The sequence below is a fragment of the Pithys albifrons genome, chromosome 11 (genome assembly GCF_047495875.1).
Source record: "Pithys albifrons albifrons isolate INPA30051 chromosome 11, PitAlb_v1, whole genome shotgun sequence".
Lineage (NCBI taxonomy): Eukaryota > Metazoa > Chordata > Aves > Passeriformes > Thamnophilidae > Pithys > Pithys albifrons.
In genome coordinates, this window is record NC_092468.1 from 4,821,201 (window position 1) to 4,843,042 (window position 21,842).

The window sequence follows — 21,842 nt, forward strand, 5'->3', positions numbered from 1 at the left end:
AGCTGGTACTCTCTGGAGGGGACAGCACGCTGGAAGGGGCTGTGCCAGGGCCCCCCTCCCTGGAGGGAGAAGGGGAAGACATGGGACCTTGGTGCTGCAGAGGAAAGGGTGGGACCAGAACCCAGCACCAGACCCTTTTTGCAGAGGGGCAGATCTGCTGGGCAGCTGCAAAGGAGAGCAAACTCCCAAATTTCCCTCTCCATGATCCTTCACACCTGACTGACTCCTCTTCTGAAAGGCTGACCAGCATCCTCTTCGCATCTGGGGAGACATTTTTCATGTAGCATCTGCAGCACAGCTGAGCTATCACACTTACCAACTGCCAGTGCAGAAAGCCTGCATGCACAGGACAGGACAGAGAGAAACCCTGTGGTGTGAGGCAGGTCCACACCACCTCTGCCAAAACCAGACACAGAGTGGGGTGCACTATATGTGAGAACCACGGTCATGCCTGGAGTAATACCAGCCAAAGAACAAAGATTCATATAAGACATAATTTTATTCCAGAGTTTTCACCACATTCTGTAGTGAACAAGGCCAGTGACACAGCATCAATAACAAGGACTCCCTCTCTTGAAATCTATAACCTGCGTAATGGGACTTCTTTTGTTGCTTTTTTCCCCTTTAAATCAAAACACTGGAAGCATTAATTAAAAGTAATTGTTGATGGTATCATCCTAAGTGCTTACTGTGTATCTTATCTGGCCAGCTCATGCCTTGGATTCCAAGAATAAATCACAAAGACAGCAGATATAACATATCACCACAGAAATGAGTTTAGCCTGGGAGAACAAATTAAGCAAAGATAAAATCTAAAGCCCAGATCTCCCTTCGGAAATGATGTCTTGGTCTCACTCCTATTCACAGATGCTCTTTGCACTCCCCAGGCCCAAAGCACAGCAGCAGCAGAGCAAAGCTCTTACCTTTTAAAAGTTCTGGTGACCTCGCCCCACACAGGGGCAACACAGAGTCCCCATGTGGGGGTCGGGGCAGCAGCACTGCCCTGTCCCTGCCCGGTCCTTCCCCACCAGCTGGGGCACACGGGGAGGGCAGAGGCACAGCTCACCCTGCACCCAGGGACGAGCAGCAGGAATTGAGCAGTGGCCACACAAGGGCCCGGCTGCCATGCCCTGCTCTGCAGCAGGAGCAGAGCTCAGCAGGCTCCAGGCACCCCAACTGCTTTGCAGAGAGGCAGGGACTGTGCTGCTGCCCCTTCCCTGGCACTGCTGCTCTCTCCCTGGGGCTGTGTCCCCAGTGCTATGGCACAGCCTGATGTTCAGGGCAGGCAATCACAGCCCTCCTGCAGAGCACTCAGCTCTTGTGTCAAATAAGTGCACTGAGAGCAAACTAAAAAAGAACAGAAATGTCAAAGCTTCTCCTTCCTCATCGACCTTCCACCACCATCTACACCTCCTGCACATGATTCAGGGATCCTTAATCAGCTCTTTTTCTCCTGGGCATTCCTGGCCATCAAAGCTTCTTCATCCAAAATGTGAGGCAGGCTTGAATGAGTCACAACTAATATCAGACTGATTAACACATGTCAACTGCAGCTTCCAGCTGAATGTGTGCAGATGTAGGGGAAGCTGAGGAAGGGGACAAACACTGGGCTCCCCATAACAAAACTTGACAGAGATACTTCAAGAATAGTCATGTATCAGGAACCTAGACAAGTGTTAGAAAATCAGAATTCACCCAACATTATGTATCAAGAGATAAAGTATTCCCGGGCTCTTACCAACCAGTGTTAAAACCTGTGGCAGGCAGTGTTGTAACATATTTCCAAAGGGTATTCTGTAATCGTGCTATTTTTCTGATCAGAATTTTTAAATGCAAGAACAATCCTACTTTTTTTTGCTCCCTGCTATTCTGAAATGAACAATCTGGTGAAATTGCCCAAGTAGGAGCAATGCAAATTGCCCCAAGCAGGGAAGGGGAAGGCAATTCCACCAGAGGTTGCATTACTCTTTTCCTATATCCTTCCTCACTGTCCTGCACTCCTCACAGGCCTTGAAGAAAAAGTTCTTTGCTTTAGTTCTCCAGCAGCTGAAAGGACTGGGGCCCTTTCCATCAATAAGTAGAATGCTTCCCAGAGAGGAGAGCTGCCCTGCAGGAACCAATGTGGCAGCTCTGTACTTTAGAAGCATTAATAGACCAAAGTCACATTCTTGGGACTTACATTTTCTGTCTTGTATCAGCAGTGAGCACTTTGGGGCACTGCATCAGCTGTCACAAGACACACCTGCACCTCCCATTCCATGCACTGGCTGCTGCTGCTGCTGCTGCACAGGCTTTGATGTGTCACAGCAGCAAAGGCAAAAGGCTCTGGCTCCCCCAGACACAGCCCCTGCAGCCAGGCAGAGCACAGGGAGCTTTTTGGGAATAAGGACACTGTACCAGGTGTGGTAAAGGTGGACCAGACAGAAAAGGGGAGGAGGAGATTGCAGTGTTGTGGGAGCTGTGCCTGCCCTGGGAACCCAACATCTCGAGGTTTGGTATTCAATCCCTTCCCAATCAGCAGAGCCCTTGAGAGGGAACAGGGCACCCCCAGGCCAAGCATGCAGGAGGTGGCAGAGGGTGAATGACTTCATCACCACGACCAGCTCCAGCTAATCAATTTTACAGGACAATAAATAAAAACAAGTTTCTGAAAAATTTTCCTGAAGTACCTTCTTACACAGAGTTTAACAGGAAGCTACAGTCTCCAGTTCAGTGACAAAAGCCACCCAAGGAGCACCTGAGTGACATGGCACTGATCTGAACAAGAGCATGAGTCACTTTGTGATCCAGGATCAGTCTGGGCTGGCAGACACTGGTGCTCAGCTTACCAGCTGCCCCACATGGCTGCTCCATGTGGAGCCAAACACTGGGATTATGAATGGGCTAATCTACCAGATGCTTTTCAGAGCAATGTGTGTGTGTGCAGGCCCTGTGAGCAACTGCACTTCTTATCCAATGTTAGATTTTTTCTGCACTATTTCAGGATACAGAGCAGAAGAGACAGCAATGACTGACAGTTCAAACACAGTGTAGGGGCTGCTACACTGGGGCTTCTTACTGCTCTCACAAGATAAGGGCCAAGAGCTTCTGAACCTCAGACACCTTCAGAGCCTGCTCAAACCTAATGCAGGATCTGCCCACACAAGCAGCTGCCAAAAGCTGTCACTGACACCTATGACCCCAAAGCCATACTTCGGTCCCTCATCTGTCACTTGAAGACTGAGGTATACATTCACATCATTCACTTGTCCTTTCCAATAAGCAATCTTTTTTCTACTTTATGCCATTAAGTTCTGATTCCATCAGTAACTAAGACCACAGGTAAAGTCTAGAGGTGAGAGAAACCAGAATTGTTTGAAAGCGTTGTGTGCTGTGGCTTGGGTTTTGTTTTTGTTTAATGGTAACTTCAGAAAACAAGATAGACTGGATGGTTCCAGTGGCTGTTTATCACAGTGTATGGATAATAGAGCCTAGTTTGAGATTTTTAATAATTCAAAACTGTTTGTGTACATAAGAGGTTCTCAGAGAAGTGCAGGGAACTGGGGCCTGTGGCTGCCCCACACCCAGCACTGCAGAAGCGTTTCCTCTTTTGGGAGAAAGGATGTTCTTTACCTCAGGTGTAACAGAAAGGAGCTCAGCAAGTACAAATTTCATTTCTTTGTGTGCTAAAGTGACATGGTTTTGTACAACACTAATGTATTACACAATCACATAAATAACTGGTACAGAGTACATCACTCGTGATGACAGAGACAACACCACCATCTACCCCTTCTCAACACCAGATCAGACTTCAGGAGCCATAAATATTCAGGTCTGAAAGGACTGCAGTAGCTTCAACCATTAGTGCCAGCAAATGCACTGCCCTTGTGAAAGCTGCACTTAAACTGCAGATTACCTAACACACAAAATGAAGGATCCTGCTGAATTTTAAGGGCTTGGATATTTTGCAGTCCCCAGCACAAATACAAGCAGCATCATTAAGAACAGTGCACCATGGCTTCCTTTCCAGTCTGTCTTCCTCCAGGAATTGGTCTCCTTCAGTGCCATCAAGCAGAGGGGTTGCTCCATTGAGGTGCCAGTGTCAAGTCTGGAAGTGCTGTGCTGGCCAGGGCTGCTGATAACACATCACAGGGGTGAACAGGCCTGGAGGGAGCAAGCAGCTTTGCTGCCCTTCCCTCCTCAGTCTACAGGAGTGGTCCTTGAGTCGCTCCCCCGCCGGGCACGGCTGCCACTGGCCCGTGAGAAATGAGTGGCCTGCAAGCAGTGGACTGTGCTGTGGCTCTGCCAGCCATCTTGATACACAGAGCTGATAAGCACTGAGGTATAATAAAGGAAATGGGATTAAAGCCAACAAAACACTCCTTCCACACTGCTGCAGTGTTTATTCAGCCAGAATTCCTGATGAACTCTATTAATCAATCTCTTTGGCTAATTGGGCATTACTCACGCCACTGCACAGCACAATGTTCACAGTGACAGAGCAACAGAGGCGTTACAGGCTTCAGCTTTTACAGCAGGTGTTTACATGTAGCAGGTCCTTGTGTAAGGGCTCCTTACAGGATGACTGTCCCTCTGCAAACAAAGCAGTGGCACTTTGGGCTTCTCCAGGGCTGGGAAGTGCTACGGACAGGCACAGTATCGTCATTGGTAGGAATCGAGGCTGATTTAGTGCCACGGTCACGGTTAAGCAGGTTGGCTCCGTTACCTCTCTCCCTTTCTCTTGTTTAAATGTGATCCAAACCGCAAGGCACAAGTGATGACAGACGGAGAGTGAGGGGAGCAGGGTGGGGAAGGAGGTGATGACTAAAAAACAAGGGAGGCATACTCTGAGACACACAGTTACCGTAACAGCAGACAAGCAGACCAGAGGCAGACAACGACAAGCTGACCTGCTGATTCGTTGCCCAGTCCTGGAAACCCCCATGCACCACACCACTACCGGCAGTCCTCCTTCAGTGAAATGCCAAAAGAAACATCAGCACCACGTTGACGATGATGAGGAAGAGCAGGATGACAAAGACCACTACCCGCTGGGTCTCCGGGTTCATGTTGCAGCGGAGGAAAGTGTGAAGCGCACTCCATTTGTGCTTGCTTCGGTCGGGGACCTTTGCCATGGCTTCTGCCCCCAGGAAAAAAAAATAAAAAAAGCTTAAGTGCCTGCTGTACAGCCCACAGCCGGGGCACGGACGGGGCACAGGGCTGTGAACAAAAGCTGTCTGCGGCTCTCAAAGGCAGAAGTCTAAATGGTTCGGCACAGCCATCGCTGGTCCCGCACAGCACTTGTGCCAGCCGCCCCCTGAGCTCAGGGGCCGCCTGTCAGCGCATCCTCGGGGCTCCCGGTCCGCCCTGCCCGGGGAGCCGTCGCCATGGCTCCGGCGGCAGAACACGGAGCGCTGCCGGCAGGACGCGGAGCGTGCCCGGCGCTGCAATCCGGCTGCGATATTGGCTTTCCGGAGAGCGGCTCCGCTATTTGCTGCGCGCCGTCTCCAGGATACACGAGGCCGTAGCAACGCGGGGCGCAGGGGAGGCTCTTAAGGAGGGTCAGCACTGGATTAGGCGGCTGCTCTTTTAAATCCCTCCACCCGCGCTAAAATGTGCCAGCAATAGAGTGGAGTCCTGCCAGGAGCAAATCCCCCGCTCCGGGTGGGAATGGGGACAGCGGGCCGTGGGACAGGGCCAGGCTGCCACACACCTGAGGGAGCAACAAGTGCGGGGTATTTGCAGGGGGACGGGGCATTTGCAGGGGGACGGGGCGCTACAACCCTCTGGGTGGGGGTCCAGGACAAGCGGCTCCCTTTGGACTCCGCCATCCACCTCCTGCCAGGATCCTGGAGCCAGAATGTCTAAAGGACTTGGCTCCCTCTGCCAACGCCTCCGTGGGCCTGAGTCACCTAAACCTCAAATCTCTGCAACCAGAAAGCCTCTATTCAGCTCTGCAGAGCCCGAAATGTTCTTTTGTGAACTCAACTGCTGCTGTTGGACTGCAAAGTTCACCAAGCATCAATCTGCCCGGGGTACACTCAGAGATGCCACAGTGAAGCATAGCTCCCAGGATGGCGGAGCAGGAAGAGGATGGAAAGGCAACTCCCCCTTGGAAAGGCAGGGGCAGACCTTGGAGAGCTCTTTGGCTACAGCCCTTTCCTTTCCTCTAGCCAGCAAAGCAGAGCCCACCTCTTACTCAACACTACTCCCCAGGAGAGGAAAAGAAGGATCCACTATGTAAATTCTTCATTGACAGGAGGCAGTTTCACATCTTCCAGTTCTCATGTGCTTATCCCACACATTTTTCCTTGTGAAAATGAGAAATTTGAATCCAGTGATCCAGCACCAGATGATACTGGGATAGTGCATGGAGCTGCTTCATGGAAGATGGAAGTGCCCAAGAGGATGACTCTGCACTTTATGCAACTGTTTCAAACGTGAAAAAAAAATGCCCAAACCCAACATACACACAGAGACATTCCTAGGAGCAGGAACCAGAAGTCATGGTTCTCCCCCTACGCATCCATGTCTGGGAAGGGCAATGAGGGAGCAGCCACATGATGTGGGTATGGACAGAATGTTCTCAGCTGCTCTCACAATGCAGAGAATGCACTAAAAAAAGCTGGTTTTTTTCAGGTGTTAGCACATCAATGCCTGTAATGTTTCCTAGAGATCTGCACAGCTCCTGTAGATATTCTGGAACACAGCAGGTGAGAGGTTTAAAAGCGAAAAGGTTTAAGAGTTATGGGGAATAACTTTAATTTTGGAGTTTTCCCTCAAATTGTGCTAACCTCAGCAGGGGCTATAGAGAAAGGGCTAAGCAGTCAAAACTGCCACTGTCTCCTTATGCTTCTGCAATGTTTAAGACAGCTGTCTGTCTTAGGCTTCATAAATCAAGTCTAGAATTATGTCAGTTTCTGGTTTCTGAACATAAAGCTTAAATATGGAACAAGGAGAATAATGCATAGGACAAGAGCTTGTGGTCTCAGTGCAGCTTCAAGACCTGGCAAAAAAACTCCACATACAGAGCAAACTACTGGGATCCACAGGTGCTCAAGCTCATGGGTGTCTGAGTTTTTGGCCTGCATTCACTTCATGGCTTTGAAAAACTATTTCTCCCTGCCAAATGCACCATGGCATAACCCTTTGATCCCTAAGCTTACAGGCTTCAATTTAATGAAAGTTCTTCAAGTCCATTGCACTGTTCAACTCCTGGGCACTCTGCAAATCTTGTCTGGCTTTGAAGGCTTTTCATGACTGAATGACTTTGGCCATAAGCCACGGAGCAGTATTTGGAGGGATGTGGATTTTGAGGAGAAGCTAATCATGGTGAATGGGAGGCATGATCACACCTGCTTCTCTGAAATCTGCACAGCAACCACCATCTTCTCTAGGCACTTACACTGAAAAGAAATAGATAAACTCCAATGATTCAACAAGTCTGACACTGTTGGTGTCACAGGGTACTGGGAAGTATCTAAAATCCATGATGTAATTCTCCAATAATCTCCTGAAATCTTATGAACATGCTTGAGTGTTTGCAGGTGAAAGGACAGAAAGTTTGCCTGAAAGGGTTCACTTCTTAGACACTGCTGTGAGCCCACTTGGAAGGAAAAGTTCAGAGGAAACTGATACCAAGATGAAAGTGCAGGGAAAAAAGGATACAAAATAGTAATGGAGGGCACATTTTCATCCACCTCTGTTGTCTCTAAGAAACACCCTGAGCCACAGCTACGTTCCTTTGCTCTTCTGATGTACAGATCCAAGTGCCTCCCTGCACAACATTGCCTGGGCACAAGTAACATGTTTACCCAGTGTACATCTTGGAGCACTGCACAATTAATGTTAAATTGCAGTCACCCTTCTGAACCCACAGTGAATAGGAACTGGTCTTGACAAGGACAAAAGCTGCAGAGTGACTCTGGCTGTGACCTGGCTTTTGTTTGCACCCCCACGCAGTGAATCCCCTCACAGGGTCCTTGGCAGACACTGCACGGGGGAGTTACTTCCATGGTAACTCAAAGTGTTTGCAGTGGGGAGGATCTCCAGCTCCTGCTGCACTCTCTTAACACCATGTGGCATCTTTCCATGATGGAAATAAAGCCTCATTCTTACTCCTCACTGATCAGACATGCTTGTGTGGTAGGTGGCATCAGCAAGAGATGATATAGCTGAAAGTTTTACCTTGTGGCTTGTAATACAGTGGGACTTACTTTGTATAACTATCACCAAGGGAGCATATTTCAAATAATTGTTGTGCAATCTCCATTGCAATCTAATTTGCAGCTGTCATAATTTCCTTCATTCTGAGAGCCATCCTCAGGCAGGACTGCACCATAGGAATGATGCACCACTCCAGCGGAGCAAGTGGTGAGCACAGCACAGCACACACAAAGCCAAGCTGCAGTCCCAGAAGATGGACAATGACCAAGCCTTCAGAGAATGAGTCACTTAAGAACTTCCAGTCTAATAGTAGATAAAATAGAAATTTTTCATTGATATAATACTAAATATTGCTCAGTCCTTACTTGTCACTGTGCTTGTATGTGCAGCAAATGGGGCCTAAGATTTTGAAGGCTGGTTTAGGTGTCAGTTTTAGGAGGCCATGACCAGACAAACCCATGCTGGCCAGTGCAAAGAGCGTTTCAATCCTCTGATTCTGAACTGTGAATGGAAAGGCACATGTACATAGATGTGAAAAAACAGTAACTGTAATAGGCAGCACAGGTGTGTCAGTAGAACAGGCAAATAAGTAACTGAGGACACAAGCAGTGAAGTTCCCATCATGCTGGGAAGGCAAAGAGCACATGTCCCAGAGCAAGGCCACCAAGGGCACTCATATGGGGGGAGCAGCCCTGTCAGCAGGACCTCTCCCCTGTCTCCAGAGAGCAGACTTGGAAAGCAAGAATCCAGTAGCACATTACACACCATGCTGGAGTGCCACAAACAGGGATGTGTTTGCTACAAGACACAACACAATTGAACTCCTCTAGTATTGTAGGCACAAATAAATGCTGCTCTAAAAGCCCCTAGAGGGAAACAGAACACTTGTTCTGGGTCAGTCATTGATACCTTCTCTCCAACAAGGTGAAAAAAATGTAAAAATATTAACAAGCAATAGAGACAGAAGTGCTAGAAGTGATCCTGGATTGGGCCCATCTGACACACAGACAGGTCCTTTCTGCCCCAGCTGTGCTGCCTCACTGTCTGCTTGTGGTGGAGTGCCTGGACAGACCAGGCAGCAGCCCCATGGTGTTTGCTGGCTCTGTGCAGCAGAGCTTGACATGCCATGCAAACACAGCACACAAATACAAACTTCTTTACAAGTTTTCCAAAGGTGTCCCTAAATAGGACACCTTTTGAGACAGCATTACTCTCTATTTTATATCAGTGAAGCCACAGACAAACATGAACTTCCCTGTCCCTCTCATTGGCATTGCTGGTTGTTTGGATGCTCAGCATAAAGAACTACAGAGGAAGAGAACATGTTCAGTACATGCAAAAACCTTCAACTGTTTGACAGCCAGAGTAACAAATTTCACCTGAGTCCTTATGAGTGGGGGTTTTCCCCCTTTAGCCTTGTTTTGACATAAAAATCACCAGATGACTCCTGCCCTTTCCATGACACAGCTGTTGCAGAGCTTCTTGGGGATTTTAATGTTTTTAATTGAGTGATAAAAATACTTCTGTCTAGTAACACTGGGAGGAGGAATCATTTCAAATGCATCTTTCAAAAAGAATCCAGGCTCAATGGACATTCAGAGCACAAATTTCTACTCAGTTTTCAGCTCAGCAACAAACAAGAACGAATGACAATGAAATTGTGAGAGGGGCAAGCATTGCTACCTGAAAATCACTCCATGGAAACCAAGTTTCCTTAACTCCCAAATATCTCACTCTCACACTTTTCCCAGCATCCAAATGAAGCACCTATCGACCCTGCTATGTATTGATTAACTCCCAGTAACAACTGCAGCTATCACCTCCCCAAAGGGTACCATCCCCACTGAGCCAGGGCCAGAAAACATCAGAACAAGTACAACTCCTTCAGCTGCGTATGATCGTGTGTTTCTAAAATGGAAAACGGTCTGTCAGAGCCCCACAATTTGCTTTGCATTTGTACAGTGTGTAACACTGTGTTACTAGAGCACAGTTACTCCCACTGCATCTTTCCCGAGCTCATACTGCATGGTTTAAGCCCACACAGCTTTTGCAGCCAGTACTTCCCTGGACAGATTACTCATGTCATTCTGCCAAAACGCTGCAAGCTGTTCTTGTGCTTGAGTACCAAGATTCACAAGATAATTATCAATGGAAAAAAAATTGGCCTGACCATTCCCTGGGGCAATGCAGAGATTAAGCCATGGACACACTGGGACTCCGCAAGAAAAGAAGTCGTTGAGATTGACCACCTCTGACTATAATTAATTAAAAAATAAAATAAAAATTAAAAAATCCCCAAACCCACAATCTGCTTAGCAACCAACCTTTTGCTTTCAGACTCTACTAAAGCTAGAAAATCTTCAAAATTCTCCTAAAGCAAGTTTTATTTTCAAGAACAGCAACAGTAACTATTAACACATTTGAAGCATCTGGGAATTATTATCCTTGCCTGGAGCTCTGGGGGCAGAGGAACGTGTTGCTGCCGTGAGCCACGTGCCGACACAACACATCCCACTCTGGGGTTTGACTGAAGGTGGAAAATTCTCTCTCAGCACTGAATGATGGATGACAGGGGAGTGATACAGGCAGGAATGGCCTGGGAAACAAAACAAAGCATGGGGCCAGAGAAGAGCAACAAGGCTGGAGAAGGGACTGGAGCACAAGTGCTGTGGGGAGAGGCTGAGGGAGCTGGGGGTGTTCAGCCTGGAGAAGAGGAGGCTCAGAGGTGACCTCAGCACTGTCTGGAACTCCCTGAAGGGAAGTTCCAGCCAGGTGGGGGTTGGTCTCTTCTCCCAGGCACTCAGCAATAGGACAAGGGGGCACGATGGGCTCAAGCTCTGCCAGGGGAAATTGAAGTTGGAGAGCAGAAAAACCTTCTTTGCAGAGAAAGTGCTCAGGCATTGGAATGGGCTGCCCAGAGAGGGGGTGGATTCCCCATCTCTGGAGGTTTTTCAACTGAGCTTGGCCGTGGCACTGAGTGCCATGATCTGGTAAAGGGACTGGAGTTGGACCAAGGGTTGGACTTGATGATCTCAGAGGTCTTTTCCAACCCAATTGATTCTATGATTCTGTGATATGGTGGAGCAAGGAATAAGCAGAGGGAAGCAAAGACAGGCTGGCACAGTCCATACAATGGCCTAGGAAAATGGATCATTTCAGTACAAGACTGGACACAGGCAGAACTAATACTAATAATGATGCTCTGACATAAAGATGGGCTGAACAGGATTTAGAGTAAGACAAATGGACAGGAAAGGAAATTCTGCATCTTGGAGAGCCAGCAAGATTAACACAGCCTGAATGCAACAGCTAGAAAGGAGTCAGAATAGAAGATGACACTCTTGTTACAGGGCTGAGGAACAGACAGAAGGAACAGAGGCTGGCAATGACATCCGTAGTGACTGAGAGAGGAGGTGTTCAAGGTCCTAAAAATTATTTTAATGCCTTTTTTGGGGGGGTGGGGGGGCGGGGGGAGATATTGTGGTTTTGAGATGAAAATTTGACAGCCATGGATAACACAGAGTGGTCATTTGGGCACTCTGTGGGCTGGAACAGAGAAATAAGGGAGAAACAGAGGTAGAGAAATACTCTGAGGAAAGTCAGGGAACAGACATGGGTAGAGCTGTAGGACCTGAAGCAGATGAGGTCAGAGGAAGCTGCAATGAAGCCAGTGAAAACAGATAAAGTGAATGAGAAGAAGGGGATGAATAACAGCAAAACATGAACAATGAGATGAATGTGGTGACAAACATGGGGTAGAGGAAGATGCCTAATGTACAGAGCTGAAAACACAGTAACAGATAAACTCTTTAAAAGTTTTTACAAGAGGTGACTGGAGAGGGGCAAGCTTTTTATTTTGGTTGTTCCTAGACCATGAGTCTCTTTTATTTCTGACTTTACAGGAGTCTGCAAGAAAGCCATGTAGTTTTGGGCTGTCTCAGATATTCTGTTGAGCCCATACATTATCAAATACAAGTACAGGGTTCCTGTAGCTGTCATCTATAAAATGATGTGTTATGACACTTTGACTGCTCAGTGTTATCACCTCTTATAGAATATACCAGTCTTGTGGAGGCAGAAAACAGGAAAACTGCTTACAACTAACAGCTCTCTAAAGTTCTTCCAAGCTGGCATTTAGTAATTTTAATCTGGGAGTCTTCCTTCACTGTCTCCTGATTCAACTAAGGGAGCCACAGGAGGGCTGGGGAGAACAAACTCCATGGAGTATGAGAATGAGAAAAGCCATAAGAGGGTAAAAGACACACATAAGCTGTGTCTAAGAAACAGGCTGAACATTTCTATGTCCCACATGATGGAAAAGCAGGGCAGAAATGTTACATGGTCAAGCAGCCTTCTGAGGCCATGTTTGCCCTGGATACCTCTGTTTTAACTGGCAGGCTGGAAAAATGCAGCAGAACAATGGAATGAATCTTGATGGGCTGGTCTCCAAAAGCTGCCCCGTGGACCAAAAATTTAGTAACAATCGAAGTTAAAGCTCAGAATCAAACTTGGTAAGGGGCTGCTAGGATGATCAGAAAGGCAAGGATGGGAAATTGATAGCCCCGACAGAGGAATATGAAAAAACCAGGACATTTGGTCTGTATTGGATAGCTCACACATCCTGCTTTCGCTTCATAAAACCTGTTGACTTAAAGAATTGCCAGTGGCAAAGTCACAGGAACAGCCAGAAGCAGGATCATCTCTAAAGATCACAGATAAAACCAGCTAGAAGTAGGGCTGAAAAAAATAACCCTCATCAACACCTCACTAGGTCACTGTTCCCTGCAATTCAAAAGTGCAAGAAAGAAGCCGAAGTTGCTGTTCAAGTTGTGCACAGCTCTGCCCGTGTCCTCTGGCGCCCTGCTCACTGCACAGCTCCAGGCAGAGCCCCCGACAAGTATGTGGCACATGGAGGTGTGCCAGGCACAGGCACAGGGGACAAAGGCTCTTCTGTTCCCACGGAGCTCCCGCGTGTTCCCATGTGGGAGGAGTGGGGTTAATGCAAGTAACACCTCCTCATTCTGCTGCAAGGAGCAGAGTCTGACTGACCTGCCTGGAACAGGCTCTCCCAGGGCACAGAGAGAGGGCTGGCCCCGAGTGCCAGAGGGAGGGGGAGTCTTTCCATGAGCCTCAGGAGAAGCAGGGTTGGCTCTGCAGCAGTTTCCTTGTTTTTCTTGATCTTTCTTCCCTCTGCAGGTCCCACAGTTTTGCTGCTTTTATCAGAGTGATAAAACTGCAAGGAATATGCCAGTGACTTCACTGCATTAAGCCATGGCTGAACTTGATGGTAACTCTGGCCCCAGTTTAACAAGTGTAGGACAAGGGGCCTTGGTCACAGGACAGGGCTGAAGCTGATGGGGAAGATCTTTTGAGGATTAACAGTGCTTTCTGAAGGGCCAGAAGAGTCAGGATGGACTTTATTTTTCCACCCCAGAGGTGAAATATCTTCTGAGGATTAGAGAAAAACAGAAAACTTTGCAGAGAGGAACTGCTCAAAATCAGGGTTTGGAGAGAGAAGAACAAATCCAAGAAATGTTCTGATATCAAAACCATGCAGAGAGGAACCCGAAGCACAAGTATGGTACAAAATCAGGTATATTCACTCCTCTGTCTCTGTGCAAACACTGAAACCTAGAATAACTCTACACTAATATTTACCCAGCATTCCTACTCTGTCACATTCCTTCTTTATCCCCTTCTCTCAATAAATCTTCACACTGCAAAATCCACTTTGTTATTGTGCTGTTATCCATCACAGGTGTTTCTTGAACTGACAACCTGGGGCATGGACATCCCAAAACCTCTTTTTAAAATAAAGACATTGGCAGAAGTAAATAGTAACATCGAGATTCTACAAAACAGACTTGTCTTTGCACATCATCAGACTCCCATTTCAAGCAGTGATAACTGCAGTTTAACTTTGCAACATTTTTGAAGTAAAATCTTCACAGAAGTGCAAATATTGCAGTGCTTCCAGTGCTCTTCCTCCCATAAAACAGAGGCAGAGTTAGGCACCCAACCAAGGATCCCTGAAAGCCAGACTGTTGGTACAGAAAAATCAAAGGTGAGCAATTCAGATCTATATAGACCCTGTGAGACTGAAAGCAGCTAAGAATAATCAAGGCTGCAGCTGCTGCAGACTGTTAAAGGAGAAATCACTCCCTAGGAGTTCTTAGCAACTCCCCAGAAGTTTCTCATGAGAACTCCTCAGGTTTCCCACATAACACCAGGGATGTTCTTGAAAACAGTCAGGATGAGTTCCCCAAAACACTGGACTTGTGAGATATGGATTATAACCAACTGGGATTTGCAGTTAAATGGTGTGAGGTTCAATTTAGCCAATTGAACGTAGCCTTAACCCTCTATAAGCCATGTGCAGTGTGTAATAAATGGCATTCTCTTCATCACGCTGGTCTGGTGCGTGGTGTCCATTTTCCTTCGTCTTATTTATTTACTTTACCAAACCAGGAGCTTCTGAGGACAGGGTAAGTTCCTTCTTTGCATCAGAAAGGGGGCAGGTTTGAAAGTCTCCCACTTTACACATTAATGATGAAATCACTCACCTTCACCTCCTTGGGTGTCTTTGCACAGGACCCGAGGAGGTGCATGGAGAGCCCTGAGCAGGCAGGACCACCAGGACCTCGCAGGGTTAGTGCCTGCCTGCCACACTAACTGGAGTGCCCCAGAGCAAGGATTTGAAGATCTCAGTGGCACCAGAGTGCCAAAAGTTGGTTGCAGCCTTCACCATAGAGAGAAAACCGCCTCTTGTGAGCAGCATCAGTAAACACACCATGTTTCCTTTAAGCAGTGGGGATGGAGTTCTGGGAACCCATGGATACACTGGATAAAATACAGGCAGACTTTGAGATGAATTGGCACAAGTAACTTCAGAAGTTAAAACACTGTTGGATCATTTTTTTCTCCAAGGGGAATAATGTTTGTGCAGCCAAGCCCCTTTCTACACCCCAGTAACTGGGAACACATTTAATGCCGACAAACAACAGACATTTTATTAATAGTCTCTAATACTCACATTATCATTAACAAGTGTTAACAGAAGCTGTTAGTCTTTAACAGCTGGCAAGGCTGATGTGAGAACCCCAAAGCCATCACTGTCTCCAGTTATTTCCTTTGAGTGACGTATTTGGGCCTGTTTTACAGCCCCAGATGAAAGTTTGGGCAGTCCCTTCCCCTCTTTGAACATGTCTGTATGTGTGTGGAGACACACCCGTGCCCACAAAGAGGGGAAACACAGAGGCTACAACTCCTGTTCTGCTGCTTTGGTTTGCTCCTAAAAGGAGTTTGGTCCACTCAGAGACCAAGCCCACAACCCACTCATTCCCTTACACACCTGCAGAACTCCTTCCACTGTCACACCTCAGTATTTTCCTTTGGGAGTTAAAACTAACACCCCTCCATGGGTTAGACTTGACCCAAGAGCTAAGCTAAGCCTGGGATTTTTTTGTTTGTTCCTAATGAGTATCAGAATAATCAGGGTATTTAGAGAAAACATGGGTCGAGTAAGACATAATATTAGAGATGGTTCAGTGTGGATTGAGCTCCTGCTGGTGGTGTGTATGCTGCAGACCATACATAATGGTATGGGAGCTCCCCACCCTCCCCTGCCATGTGTGTGTAAGAACAAGCACGGGATGGCCAAGTCCTGGAGCTGATGAGGATGTGAGAAAGCATCTCAGAGCAGCCCCAGCTGCCCATGGTAGAAAGCAGAAATATGGCTCTGGCAACCCTGGGACCACTTAGTTCCTGATCCTGATGTTTGATGAGACATAATTGCCACAGAGTATTTGAGTATACTGCTTTGCTTTAAATCCATTGCAAAAAGCTCTCTGAAACCTTAGAAGTTTGCAGAGCAGAGAACTGTAAAAACTAAATCCATCAGGCAGTAAAAGAAGTTGCAATTCTGCCTGCATATCCTGAACATTCCCATCTGAGCCCTACACAAAGTTACGCAAGCACTTGGGACCAAAAACCAGGATCCAGTAAAGATTTATGTCCACAGGGGAACATTATTTCTTGTCCTTGACAGTACTGAGCTTTCTACAATATTCTGCAAATAAATCATATCTGCTGCTTCTGGACCATGGTTGTCAACCTTGGCTGCAGGAATAGTCAGGACACAAAAGCAGGAATTAAAAAAGAAAAAAAACAGCGCGGAGGGAGGTGGTGGTGTTTGTCAACTGGTTCCTATTTGCTTTAGCATCACTTGGGAGAGCAATAAACTCACATTAAGAGACAAAAGTGATAATAAATCTCTTCTCCCAGATTACACAGGAATGTTATATATTGCCTCCATATGATCAGTCATTCTAATTAAGCTTCTAGTCTGGAAGCCTGTTGTGACCACAGCTTTTGTAACCTATTTTCTGCTCTTAAAAAAAAGGACAACAACATTTTGTGGCACTATTTTAAAATGTTCCTGTCTTTTGAAGTTTGTCCTCAGATGGTACACAAGAGATTTCTGTTAATTAGAATGGAGATAAATGAAGTGAAAAATGCTATGAAGGATATTATTCATGTTTAACAAAATTAAAATCTGTTGTTCTGATTTCATCTGTATTAACATTTTATGAGTTTAGGGGTTTGGTTTGGTTTTGGTCTTTTGGGAGTTTAAAAAAACCCACCAAAACCAACCAACCAACCAAAAACCACCCCAGTACAGAAGTCTGTCTGTCTGTCTTGTTTAAAATTGAGTGTGCGTGGAGGAGCACTGGGTGCACCCAGAACAACTTCCCAGTGTGTGATCAAAGAGCACAAGAATAATGTTTTGGAGACTCAGTAAGACAGACAGTACTGCTGCTATATCTGCTGCCCTTGGTACGTGGCAATGTGTTGTTTGTGCCATTTCCTGAACGTTTCCCTGTATGAATTATTTTGTTAAATCAGAAACATATATGTTGGAAGCAAAGAGCTGAATTGTCTCATGTCAGCAAGCACTGGTTAGCACAAACATCTGTAACACACCACAGTATTGTCACTTTAAAACATGGCTTAGATAAAATCCCATCCTGCTGAAGCCAGTGAGTTGTGCATTTCTCAGCAACGAGACTTTGCATACCAAATTCCAAACTTATCAGGCATAGAGCCATTAGAGATAAGGCAAAAGCAGCAAGCCTTGCTGGAAATTTCCAAACTCTTGGTGTTTTGCTGTCACAAGATTGGGATGGTGCTGTGCATGGAGGCTGCAAGGGCATCTCTTCCAGAGCCTGGATCCAGAGGGGCCCTTGGCACAGCAGGACACCACAAACCCATGCACAGTCCCAGGCAAACAGGCCTAAGCTTCCTCACCCAGGCCAATTACTTGAGGAAAGCTGTACAGCTTATCATCACCATGGTCACTGGAGAGCCAGGCAGGCTTTTTGTGTGCCTAATCCCTCACGTTCTCAACTTCAGAACACATATAAGACATTTAATGAAGCTTGAAGCTGTGTCTGTAACATTTATGCAGCACTGGGAGGACAGAATCACAATGTATTTGCAGTATAGATTTTCCTCCTGCTGCATTTTTACCTAATGATACCTTGGAAGCAATCAAATAAAAGGATAGGGTCTTTATCTGGAACAAACACAAAGCAAACTCCAGCAAGTACAATCCAAACACAAAAATCTCTTTCCACGAACATCAAGAATGCGTTTGAAAGAATGTCAAACAGATGCTCCAAGAAAATTACTTCCCCTGCTTCTTTTCTCATCCCAAACCCTTATTATTACTTTTTGATTGATTTTTCTTGGCTCTTACACACTCTCATGCTGATCTTCTTAGGTGGGCTCTATACAACCTTCTCAGCTTTCTTTTATCCCTCTGCTCTCCCTGCCAATAAATGACTCTAGTTTTAGGAAAGATTTCTTTTTTATTTCATAACCATTTTCTCTTGATCCAAAATGAACTATAACTCAGTGGTTGGGTGTTTTGTTTTTTTAATGCAACACTTGGTCTGCCAAATGCCTTAAAAATGTATTTCAGCCTTCTCTGTTATTTGAAAGCTGCCTCTTCCAAGAAGGCTAAGAATAATGTGGTTACCATAGTTTCCTTATCCACAACCAATAAAATGCAACTTGGAACACAATAAAACAAAGACAAGACTACTCGTAAGATGAGAGTGAATGACTGAACACTGAAATCTTCACCAGCACGACAGAAAAGACTCAAAGACTAATCAATATCCAGCTTTTGGTCCAGTAGGGAAGATGAGGTTAAGCCTGTCTGACTACCAGCTATTTGAGATATTTCAATTCCAACACTTAAAATGTCTGTCCTTGTAAAATTTCTGCCTCCCAGATTTAGTATTTCACTGCAGAGATTTTGTATTTTACTGTAATCTCTTGTTCTGGGAAGAGGTTGTGTGGGCAGCACTTTGCTAAGGCTCACTGAAGTTAAGTGATGGATTAATTACCCGTAGGAACCAGTCGACAAAGTAAATAATGTACTGTTTGTTCTTACAGTTTGCTGGCTCCTGAGCAGGCAAGATTCTAGGGAACAAGCCAAAAATAATCTTTTTTCTTTCAGTCAACTGGCCAACAAAACCCCACATATGCTTCAAAGATTATACAAATTACACCTGCTTTGGACACATCCATTTGCTTTCCTGATTAGAAGTGATGGAATTTTACTCTAATAAAATGAACTTCTAAGAAAAGAAAGAAAAACAATTGTTCTCAGTAATAATGAACAATGAAAGAGAAAACCACCACATGCATCATGGACATACAGACCTGCTGACAAGCTTAATTTTTCCCCTGATTTTAAAGAGTTGTAAAGATTTTCTTCAAATAAGTGAGATATTTTGCAATTTCCTTTAGAAGAAACCAATACAAAAATCTAGAGGGCAGTCTGTTTGGGGAGAGAGGAAGAAGATTTACCAAGTCAAGCAGCTGAATGGGAGGGAAGCAGAATGCTCTTCCCACCCCCTCAGTGCATATGATGGGACTGACTCCTGTGGTGCCTGGCACTCTCACAAACACACCAGGAAAGTGTGGGAGGAAACAACTCAAGATTTTCTGGTGTTCTACTCATGTTTGCTTGACAGGGACAACAGTCCAAGACAGCGAAGGTTAAATCAAAAAGCTCTGCCAATGGCTATAAGCAATAGGGGAAGAAAATAAAGTAACTCCCTTCCTTACCCCAGGCACCCAGGGCTGCAGGCAGGGATTCTGAGCACTGAGAGATGGAAACCAGCTGGAAGAGCATTTGCTTTTGCTGTTTTTGAAGAAAAACTGTTATCCTCACTGTGCAGCTTTCTGGAGCTTTTTCAGACCCCAGGAGCATCATCACTGGGTATATCAAACATGCACACAGAGCCTCAGTCCACACAAGTTCAGTTATAGCTTAGCCACAAGAAAATATAACACGTTTTACCCTTGCCTTCTCATCTTGTGAAGGTCATGCGAAGGTAACAGAAAGAAGGTGTAGCAGTGCAATAGATCATTCATGTGGTGAACATGCTCCACTTCCAGTGCAAGTTCACCTCACTGAGAAAGCATTCTGTGTGTAAGGGATCGCCAGTTCTAATGCATAAGAAAAAATAATATTTTCTTAGATCTGTTAGTGTGTTGCTCATCACATCAGTTAAACCAAGGAGCACATTTTTAAATTGCTGATATCAAGTTAATTGTTGTCAGCACTATAAAAGAAAAGAGCTAAAAGCAGTGACTAAAAAGGCAAGTCTTTCACACCCCTAGAGTGAATTTACTGGGGAACAGGAAGAAGCAGTGAAGACTAAACCTGTGTTACACTTTGCACCCTTCTTACCAGTCAGTAAAGAAGAACGTGGACCAGGGATTTTTTTCAGCATTCCCTTTATGCCTTCAGTACCCCACATTCCAAGTGTCACACCAGCTCTGGCCAGGCTGCTCATTAACAGTTTCAAACTTCTCATCCAGAAACCCCCAGGAGGAGAGTTACCAGCTCAGGACCTGTGGCTCTGCTTTCCCTCAGGGACAGCACCCTGGTGGAAGTGGTACCCACAATAAATGGAAGCCCCATCCCCTTTGCCATTGCCAGTCTGGCTGTTGACCTCTCGTATGGACACACCAAGGACCAGGCTGTGCCCACCCCTGCCCGTGAGGAAGCAGCAGCACCGTACCTCGTTGATGGCCAGCTGCTCCCCTCCTCCTCCAGAGTGGCCATAGCGGTGGTTGGAGCTCCGGAAATCCTCATACAGGTCCTCCTCGCTGCCCACATCGTCCGTCAGAGCCGTCTTGTCCAGGGTCCCGTCTGCGAGCACTGCAACAGCAACACAGACACGTTGGTGGGAGCACAAGATCCCCAGAGCTCTGCCCCAATGGGATCAGGGACCGAGGGGAAAAGACAAGGAAGCTACATAGGTAGTTTCAGGGCACAAGTCCAGCCTTGTGAATGTCCATTTTTCAGAGAATTTTTCTCTGTTCCTGTTTTGCTGCCATAAATGATTGTGTCTTTTTCTTGACTGGAGAATATGATTAAAAAAAAAATTCATCAGATGCATGTTACAAAGAAAAGATCAAAGAAGAATAAGAAAACCGGGTCTGGCCGTAGTTAGAAGATTTCTGCTGACCCTGAGATTAGCTCAGTTGGTTAAAACTTGGTTGTAATAATGCCAAGGTCATGGGTTCAATCCCCTGTGTGGGCCATTGATTTAAGAGTTGGACTCGATGATCCTTGTGGGTCCTTCCAACTCAGAATAGTCTGCGAGTCTGTGAAAAGGTGCAGGGCAGTGATGGCACAAATGTGATTTCATTAGGAGATTGCCATGTTGACAGGAAGCTTGGCTAGGTAAGGAGCTCATGTCTGCCACTTCATACTTTGGTGATTATGACTTGCCAAATCCTATCAGGCCAAAGCAACTCCCATCCTTTGGGAAAAATACTCACCTCCTTGGCCATGCATTTATTTGAGAATCTTTTATGTTGCCTAAAGGGTGTTTGCTCCAGAATTATCCATTATTACCACAGGAGGGCCATTCTGCTCAGCACAGCCCCAGACAAGCTACAGATAATGGAGGGTTCACACTCTGCAACTAGAACAAGCACTGAAGTCGAAACATATAGGTAGAAGCCTGAGAGAAATAAAATTATGGCATTCATACTCCTTGAACAGAAGAAAATGGCACTTCATCTGTTTCATAGGCAGGAAATTTTTCCTGAAGTCTCCTCAAGGCATTAGCAAATACCCTTCAGTGCCATGTAGACTAATCATTCATCCCATCCCTGTATAGGTAACTGAGCATAAACTTTCTGTTCTCAAAAGCTGAAAAATGTCCATGATTAAAGAAAACATTTGCTGACATTTATCTGGATTAGGAACTGCTGGAGCAACAGTTTCCATGACAAAGCAGGGGGCCTTCACAAAGATGTCTCTGCATGGAGCAAGGACCTACAGAAACATGACACAGAGAACAGCTGATAGAACTGGCAATTTTAGTTTAATGGGCTTGATGTGGCTACAGCAGTAGAACTGGATGAAGCAAAACCACAGACATTGCTGTCAGCACTCCTGGGGACAGTCTTTGCTGTCCAAGTTACACATGTTGTCACATTCAAAATTCTTGCAGAAAAGGTCAAAAAACCCTTTGAGCTTGACGTGGTAGTGCTTGGATAGGGAAATCACCAGTCATAGTCTGGGGACACACAAAACTGCTCCTGAGCCCTCATTTCTTTCCACAGTGCAAGTGCATCTTATGAGCCTCATTGTACCAGTG

General features: G+C 46.0%; 1 protein-coding gene and 1 long non-coding RNA gene across 2 annotated transcripts in view; both read right to left on the bottom strand.

Moving 5' to 3' along the window:
* ARHGEF4 (Rho guanine nucleotide exchange factor 4) overlaps nt 1-21,842 on the bottom strand; it is a 100,303-nt gene that overhangs the window by 23,108 nt on the left and 55,353 nt on the right. Inside the window, 1 exon segment of the mRNA XM_071567023.1 lies at nt 20,250-20,389. Within this exon segment, the coding sequence (XP_071423124.1) occupies nt 20,250-20,389 (140 nt within the window).
* Nucleotides 480-5,528, bottom strand: LOC139677214 (uncharacterized). Its single transcript, XR_011698792.1, has 2 exons — nt 4,893-5,528; nt 480-4,806 (listed from the first exon to the last, which is right to left on the bottom strand). It is a non-coding gene; the product is annotated as an uncharacterized lncRNA (long non-coding RNA).